Here is a 9,102-nt window from a genome sequence, read left to right as displayed (position 1 = left end):
GAGGCCTTCTGGGTGTTGTAGTTCAAAGTAGTCAATCAGGAAGAAATTACTGCGGAGCAACATTGTGTAATAAATCTTACCAAAATAATTTTGGCTGCCTTGATCTGAATATTATGAGAATTTCCTCTCACACAAGCCATGCATTACCTCCGTGGGTCAAAACGACGAGCACTGAGATTCAGAGGAACTACAAATCCCATAAAGAGTCGCTCGTTGAGGGCAGAGGGGAAGGTCGACCGCGCAGACGCTGTGGAGCGATTTTGGCCGTGAGGAAATATGGCGGCTCCTACGTTTACTGGGAGGTTGTACTCCTTGCTATTCCGCAGAACCTCCACCTTCGCCCTCACCATCGCCGTGGGCGCCCTGTTCTTCGAGCGCGCCTTCGATCAAGGCGCGGATGCGATCTACGAGCACATCAACCAGGGGGTGAGAGCCTAGGCCAGCCCTGACCTTGGGCCCGCCTGTGGGGTGACAGTGACAGTGGGAGGGAGGTGGAGCGAGACTCAGTGTACCTTTGCGAGGAAGGTGGCGGAGGGCGGGGGGGGGAGCGGTGTGTGTGGAGTAAATGCTGTACTGCTTGGGCGCCCCGTGTCTATAGACTGCTATCCGTTCTCTCTTCCCGGTGTGAATCCTGGAACGTTAAATGGGATCAATAGATCCCACTTTGCCGGGGTTGTAAATATTGCGATCTCCCACGTACCCACTTTTCTATTTACAGAAGCAAAAACTAAAGCCTAGTGAGAGCAGACGTACTATGGCTACACCACCAGGAAGTCAGTGGCGAGTCAGGGCTGGAACCTAGGCTCCCTTTCTTAGAGTTTCAAGGGCAGATTTGAGCGGGCAATGGTCGCAAAAAGGATGTGTCCCTGAGACATTATGGTTGGCCTTTTCAGATAGCACTTTCGGTTCCCAAGGCTTCTCACGCAGGCAGCGTGGTATTAATTATGGTTAAGAGGGTGGGCTGTGAAATTAGAGAGCCCTGGATAGGAATACTGGGCCTTATCACTCAATAACTGTAACATTAAGTTGGGCAAGTTTCTTAACCTCTGGGTTTCACTTTTATATGTGAAAGAGAGATAATAATAGTAACTACCTCGGCATTATTGTGAGGATTATTTGAAGTACAGGCCAGATGCCACAGTGCCTGTTAGGTGGTACTACTCAGAAAATAATATGTGTTATATTCCTCAGGAGAAAATGGAAGCATAAGATAGAGAATAACAACATCATTTAGACTCATTGTATACCAATCACCGTGCTAAGTACTCTGCATGCTTTATATTATTGAATTGTCGCTCATACTGGAGAAGGTCTTGTACGGATAGCCTTGTTCTACGATTCACTCACGTTTGTAATTTTTGGCTTTACAGCCAAGGCCGACCCTGTCCACTAATGCTGTGGCTAGGGCAACTTTCTGCTCCTGTGAAAGTGCTGCCACTGTTCCATCTCCTGTAAGCATTTCTATTGGCCGTTCCCAGTGTTTGGGAAAGGCATCTGATTACGTTGTCATAACCCACCTTCTGCGCTTTTAGGAATGAAAACAAAAAATGTCTCAGTCTGAGGTACTTAGGGACTATGTATTTAGGACCTTTTGAGTAATACGTGGGAGTTAAAGAAATGGGACATATTCCAGGCTCTGTTCCTCAATTTCCTGGAGAAGTAAAATCATCCCTCCCCACTTATTTCACATAGTGATTGAGAGCATCAAAAGCATTTTATAAATGTTAGGAATGTGTGTCTAGTATTGCAACCAGTTTGCCCACCACAACTGTCAGGACATGGTACGTATTTTTCTCATTGTTTTAGAGACCAGGGCAGTAGGAGTATAGTTGTCCAATGTGAGAAGCAAAACTAAAAGTTTGTGTCTCTTGTCTTTCAAATGCAGAAGCTATGGAAACACATTAAGCACAAGTATGAGAACCAGTAGTTCCTTGGAGACCCCCATCAAGGCCAGAAGGACCAGATCCATCACCATCCGTTTGCCCAGAGCCAGGGCCTCAGCTTGAAGATGATCCTCGCGTCTCTCTCCACAGACCACCTTTAGCTGTTGGCAAGAAATAGCTTCACCTGACAGACTCTTTAACTTCTGCTCTGTTTGAAGTATGTTTAGTCATAGCCATCAGCAAATAAATGTAAATTATTCTTGAGACCTGCTTCTGCATTGGATGCTTTGTTAATTCTGACTGATCTTCACTTGTCAGTTATTTGATACAATTTCATAGTCCTCTGCAAACATCTGAAGGGCAGATTCCATGATTTTTAGTTTCCCGTTAACTTACAAAGAATTCTGGTTTTCAAAACATTAGCTAGAGTTGGAGATGTTAGCTTAAACTTTGGCTTCTAAACCAGTATTTCCATTCTTAAATCACACAGAAGGGAGCTGACTGGCTTGGCTGTGGGGAAGCACCGTGCCCTCAGCTGGGGAAAAACCCTGGCCTAAGGGTCTTGGGACACCCCATGCCCCAGAGTCTAGTCTCCATGCTGCCTTTCACTTGTTGAGTATCTTTGGATAAAGCTGCCATATTTCTCTGGGCCACAGCCCATATTCTGATGATTAATTTGGTCCAAAATTCTGAGCCTTCTGCTGGAGTTCTGCCCTCTAATGAGTTTGGTTTATCGTCATGCTCACTTGGGTTTGAATGCTCACTCCATCAATTCTAGCTGTGTGAACTAAGGGCGAGGCACTTGACCTTGCTAAGCTTCAGTTTCCTGGTCTATAAAATGGAGATAATAGGAGTACATCTGTGTGGGGTTTCTGTGAGCATTAAAGGAGTTATTAAATGCAGGTAATATAGTCACAGATCCTGGCACATGGTAAATGGAAGTGAGATGTGGGGGATGCTTAAGGACCCAAAGAACCAGAAGATTTCTACTAGAAGGCTGTGGAACCATAGGAATGTGAGAAAGAGGGCTTCAAGGAATATATTCTGGTCATTTAACAAATGGGTGGCTACTGTGTGTGAAGTACTGAGTTATGTTAGTGCTGGGCACGTGGTGAATAGAACATGGGGTTTGAACTCCTACTGGAGACACTAAATGCCATTGATGTATATGTTACAGACTGGGCCAAGGGTTCTGGGGAAACAATGCAAAGAGAATAACCGAGTGATGGAGTAATTGAGGGAAGCCGCAGGAGAGGTAACATTGGTGATAAAGATGCGTCACTTAAGTTGGGAGTTGGAGGCAAAGCAGAGAAAATAGCAGGTTTAAAGGCACAAAGTGGGGAGAGCCCTTGCTGAATTTAGTGGGATCAGGTCATTCAGGACCTGGTGAGTCACAGTGAATAATTTGGATTTTACCAAAATTATAATGAGTCGCTACTGAAAAAGTCTTAAGCTCTGCCTTATTAAAACATTCTGGCAGCTCTGAGATGATTAGATTGGAAGCAGGCAAGAGTGGAAGCAGAATAGTTTGGAGGTTGTTGCTGCACTCTTTATTAGAGCCGATAGCTGTAAGAGACCTTGGAAAACATGAGACATGTTTGGGAGGCAGCAGAGGAAAGCACTGAGCAGGTGTGGAGCAGTTCTGTCTTGTAACTGGCCTGGGATCTTTCACTCAGCCCTGGCATGATTCAGGGGAACTGATGGAGGAAGTGTCAGGACAGGAAACCCATGCAGAAGAGGGAGAGACCTGAGGAATTAGCCAATTTGTCCTACCTGAGGCATATCTTTATGAGATTAAGTCAAGGCCTAGAAGAATAACCTTCCAAAGGTGATACAGCTCTGGGGTCAAATCAAGACCTGAACCATTCTAAGAATAGAATGATTTCAACATCAAATAGAGGATAATCCCAGGGTTGATGGTAGTCACTATTTACTTTCACATTTTTCCCAACTATGTGTTGGCAATGTGCTGGTAAAAAACAATAAAGCAGGGAATATTCTTGTAGTTATTCTATGTTACTCTTTGGCACCTGCTCAGAGCAGCAGAGACAGACGAGCTTAGTTGGTCACCTGTTTCAGGTGGGGCACATTCTGACTCAGCCCAACAAGCAAGCAAGGGCGTCCATAAGCTGTCAGTCAACAGTTAAGATGTCCTATTATTTGCCATCAGCATTTCTGAGCTGTGTGTGTGTGTGTACATGCTTCTTTTTAATAAGAGCTGAAGGTGAAAATAATAAACCCTTTTCTACCTATTGTATGGGATTAAATAGTGTCCTCCCCAAATTCATGTCCACCTGGAACCTCAGAAGGTGACCTTATTTGGAAAGATTCTTTGCAGATATAAATAGTTAAAGATGAGGTCATACTGGATTGGGGTGGGCCTTAAATCCAGTCACTGATGTTCTTTTAAGAAGGCCTTGTTAGGACACACAGAGAAGAAGGCTACACAAAGACAAAGACAGAGATTGGAGTTACATCATAGGCCAAGGGATGCCAAAGTTGCCAGCAACAACCAGAAGCAAGGAAAGAGGTGAAGAAGGATTCTTCCCTAAAGACTTCAAAGAGGAAAGGTGACCTGCTGAAACCTTGATTTTAGAGGTCCAGCCTCTAGAATTTGAAGAGAATAGGTTTCTGTTGTTTTCAGCTTCTCAGTTTGTGCTCATCTGTTAACGGCAGCCCTATCAAACTGGCCAAGCAAAAGAATGATATATCTAACTCTATCGAGGACCTAAAGAAATGGCACTCATATACTATTGACAAGTGCGTGAAGTGGCACCATATGTGTTGAGAGCCTTCATGTGCATACCTTTGACCCAATAAATACCATTTCTGGAAAATTTTCCTTAAAAAGTGCATGTCCACAAAAGATATTCATCGTGGTGATGTTTAAAACATGGGGGGAAACATGAAAACAAGTAAAATATTCAAAAGAGGAATTACTATTGAGGTAAAATATAAAACCATGTTTTAACTAAAAGAAAATGTCCAACAAATCTGGCCAAGTACCAGCCTCACTAATTTATGAATCAGTCTTCAAAAACAAGAAAAAGATGAAGAACTCAATAGAAGCTAGGGCAAAAAATGAATAGGCAGTTAAGACAAGAAATACAAATGGCCGCAAACTTAAGAAGATTCCCAGTTTCACAAATAAACACAAAATGAAATACCAGTTTTTGCCCATCATATCAACAAAGATGAAAAAGATTAGCAACACCTGTCTTTTAGTGAAGGAGCAGGCACTGCTCCTGGGCATTGGAACAAAGATTTTTTTTTTTTTTTAGGTGAGGCAACTGTTGGTTGACCTCACCTACTGCAAGGACCTTGTCAGCTTACAATTAATTATTTTATTTTTTACACCTACAGCACCTGGTCTTCCTAGATGGTCTCCCATCCAAGTATTAAATAGGTCTGACTCTGCTTAACTTCTGAGATCAGGATTGTTCAGGGTAGCATGGCCGTACGCGGAACAAAGGTTTTAGACCACAGTTAGGCAACATCTATTTTAATTGTTCATTCTTTTTGACCTAGATACTCTGCTTCTAGAAAAATCTCTAGAATCACATGTGCACATGCACACACATACAAAGTCGTTGGAGTATTGTTTGGAATTAAAATAACAAGAAGAAAACGATTCTTCAATAGGGGAGTAAGTTAACTAAACAAGTAGATTCAAACCATAGAAATTTATGTAGACGTTAAAATGACGGAGGCGACTCAATGTGTAGCAATAAAGAAAAATAAAGTAAAACAGAAATCAAACTGCATAATGGTATGGTTAGTTGTTTAGTTTGATCCCATATATGCAAATGACACATTAATATATGTACACACAAAATAGCGAGGGATGTGCATTAAACACTTCACAGTGGTTATATGCGATCTCAAAGAACTCTCACTCTATGTAATAGATATCTACTTTTTTCCTTGCAACGAGCAGGTATTCTAACCCAAAGATATTTTATAAAAAGAAATCAATAGAGTAAAAAATGTGTAAGGCAAATATTCACATAAGAAAATGGTCAAAATAGAAACCTAAGTAGAAAAAGCAGGTCACAAATTTATGTAGTGCATGATACTTTTTTTTTTTGCAAAAATGAATAAGAAAAAATGGGAAATGTTCATATCAAATTGTTAACAGTGATTAACTTTAATGGAGTTTTATTTTCCTTTGTATTTCTCTCTGTTTTCTAAGTTTTCTGCATCAAGCATGTATTATTTTCAGAATGAGTAGTATAAATAAAAAGGGGCCCAGAAAGAGTGTGAACACGGAAATGCAAAATGTGAGCCCCCAGGGCTCCCCTTCCTGAGATCCCCATGCAGACTTGCCCTCGAGCATCACTGCCAAATGAGAGCAGGGCCTTCCCAGAGCTCCTTGAGTGTGTCTGCCTCACAGGTCGGGGATGTGAAGATTAGCACCCTCCTCAAACTGGCACTGACAAGCTGTTTACTATTGGAAAAAAGTTCTCTCTTCCAAGGTCAGCCTGAGGCATTTCCTGGAGTCAAGAGCTGAGACTGTCTTTACAGTTAGAAAACCCCAAGGGCTCTCCCCACCTGCTCCCCTAGCACAGGTGTCAGGAAAAGCTAAATGCTTGGGTGTCTCATAAAGTTAGTTCCAAGGTCTCTGAAATCCTCTCCTGAGAATTTTACATCTGGTATGTCTCTGAGTAAGCAGTATTGCTCTCTGGGTTAAGAGTATTTGAACTGATGTCTTATTTTCTTAGCTTCTTTCTTGGGTCCAAAAATATCTCTCCAAACTGGTACAAACTATTCATTCATTCGGTCAGTCATCCAACCATTACAGCTTTATTGAGCTCCTGTTCTTCCCGGTACCTTCCAGACCTTGGACATACAGTGAAGAATGAGAAAGAGCCCTACCTCTTGGAGCTTACATTCTAGTAGGGGAGACAGGCAGTAACAAAACACTAAATAAAAATTTCATTTTACAATAAAGTTTATGAATAAAATAACTGGGTAACGTATAGAGAGTGACTCAGGTGATGAGTAACATGAGATGCTCAGGTAGGTGGTCAGGGAAGATTTCTCCAAAGAGATGACATTTGAGCTGATACAGCTAGGTAAAGATCAAGAGTAAGAGCATTCCAGAAAAAGAACAGCAAGTGCAAAGGCCCTGAGGTGGGCACGAGCTTGGATTATTTGCTGAACTGTAGGCAGGAAAGGAGTGTTAGAGTTAGATGCTGTATGATCTTGTAGGCCATGCTAGAAGAGTTTGGATTTTATTCTAAGAAGTGAGGAAAGCCTCTGGAAGGTTTCTGATAATAGTTTATGTCTATTAGCTACTACTATGAGCCAGGCATTGTACTAAGTGCTTTGCAGTTACGTGTCACTTGATTTGAAAAATCCACATTATTATTCCCATTGAATAGCTCTAGTGAAGTTTAAAGAGCACTGTTTTTAGAGTGGACAATCCTGAGTTAAAATTCAAGCCCCACCACTCACTGGCTGTGTGAACTCAGGCAAGTTACTTACCCTCTCTGAGCCAGTTTCCTCATCTGTAAAATGCCCACTGTGAGATTGCACAGTGGCAGCTATGATACTTGTTATTTCTGGAGCTGTTGTCATCTTGGAAGGGTGTCAAAGGGAGTAAGGATTACTGTACAGTAAATCCTCACCCAGCTGACTGCTTAATTAACCCAGCCAGGGGCTACCTTGGAAGTCTCTAGTACTCCAGGGCTACCTGCCAAGGCTCAAAATTTTTCAGCTCTAGGTGGAGTCCAAGTTGTCCTGGAAGGACAGAAAGAAGGAAAGTCCAGACCTCAGAACATTCTAGGCTTGTCCCTGGAAGATGCAAGAATGCTGCCTATTACAGGCTAGGTTCCCTGGGAAACAGACTCTGGGCTAGAGGTTAGTGTGCAGGAGATTTATTAAAGAGTAGTCTTGGGGTCAATAACCTTGGCGTCAACAAAGGAAGGGAAGGAAACAGGACTAGCAGAGGGAGAAGTCAGATGCAGATGCAGTCTCAACGGAGGCCTCCCCTGACCCTAGACCCTTGGGGAATTCTGGGAATGGGATGATCTTTCAGAGATGTCCTGAGCAGAGTGAGACGGGCAGCTCTTTACAGACCCTGTTGATCATCCATTGAGGTTGCTACCTGAGATGGGGGCAGACTCAGGCAGGGCTGTCTTCAGCCTGGCCAAACTCTGAAGGGGCTGACAGCTGAGGCAATTAGTACACTGCACCTTTAGTATCTCACCCCTGTAGGGAGATCTGGAGGGTGAATCTGAGATTCCACCAAGCCTTCCCCATCTTTTGGTCTTTCTCAGGCCCATTTTATACCTGCATCCATTCCCTGAGGCTCACAAGAACAAATCTGCAAAATAAAAATAACTAGATATGCTTTTACTCATTAAACACATAAGATTTTTTAAATTATAATACCTGGTGTGAGCGAAGGTATGGGAACTGATCATTCTCAAAGCCTGCTCGTGGGAAGGCCAAATTGATAGTCAAAAAGCATGACCCAGCAATTCTATTTCTCAGAATTTACCCTGAAAAAATAATCATGAATGTGGACGAACATTTAGCCAGGAAGTTGTTCATTGTAGTTTCATAGCGAATAATGAGAAACAATCTAAATGCACAACCACAGGCAACTGTTTTACTAAAGCATGGTACGATAGAATATTATTAAGCCATTAAAAAGAATATAGATAAGAAATGGGGAAAAAAGTGGTGATAATAGCATGTGTTGTACAATCCCATTTTTGAAGAAAACCAATATGTATATTCCTTTTTTCTAAAATAATGCTAGAAGGAAAAGAACTAAAATTGTAACAGTAATAATTTCTGGATGATGAGATTATGGGGTTTTTCTTTCTCTTTGTGAACCATATTGAGCATATGACTGCTTTTATAATAAGGGGAGAAGCAGCGTAGGTTATTAAAAAGAAACAGATTCCATCCCCTAACTCAGCCAGCCCTTCCAATTAGAAGGAACAGGGACTGTCCTACAAATGAGCTTGAAGTCTTCCAAGGAAAGGACAAAAATCAATGAATCTAAAATGTCTGAGCAATGTGCAAAGTTAGAGGGAATACAAATTCCTCAGGCAAGATGGAAGTTATGGCAGCTGCTTGAGTGTTAGTGAAGGACGAACACTGTACCAGTAGCAGGCACCGGCCTACACAAGAGAATACACACACACACACACACACACACACACACACACACACACACACACACACACACACACACACACACACA

At 42.3% G+C, this 9,102-nt stretch overlaps 1 protein-coding gene across 1 annotated transcript; it reads left to right on the top strand.

The window, feature by feature from the left end:
- Positions 1 to 232: 232 nt before the first annotated feature.
- Positions 233 to 2,149, top strand: LOC105300922 (cytochrome b-c1 complex subunit 9). The gene is made up of 2 exons (XM_011373349.2): positions 233 to 426; positions 1,886 to 2,149. Exons 1-2 carry the CDS (start codon positions 277 to 279, stop codon positions 1,925 to 1,927), a joined length of 192 nt encoding a protein of 63 aa, XP_011371651.1. The 5' UTR covers positions 233 to 276; the 3' UTR covers positions 1,928 to 2,149.
- The last annotated feature ends 6,953 nt before the right edge of the window (positions 2,150 to 9,102 follow it).

The sequence above is a fragment of the Pteropus vampyrus genome, unplaced genomic scaffold, assembly GCF_000151845.1.
Source record: "Pteropus vampyrus isolate Shadow unplaced genomic scaffold, Pvam_2.0 Scaffold223, whole genome shotgun sequence".
Classification (NCBI taxonomy): domain Eukaryota; kingdom Metazoa; phylum Chordata; class Mammalia; order Chiroptera; family Pteropodidae; genus Pteropus; species Pteropus vampyrus.
This window is presented reverse-complemented; position numbering and strand designations above follow the sequence as displayed.

Coding starts and splice junctions, on each gene's coding strand:
- LOC105300922 (XM_011373349.2), top strand. CDS start 277: ATGGCGGCTCCTACGTTTACTGGGAGGTTGTACTCCTTGCTATTCCGC. Junction 427..1,885: donor ACGAGCACATCAACCAGGGG/GTGAGAGCCTAG, acceptor TTTCAAATGCAG/AAGCTATGGAAACACATTAA.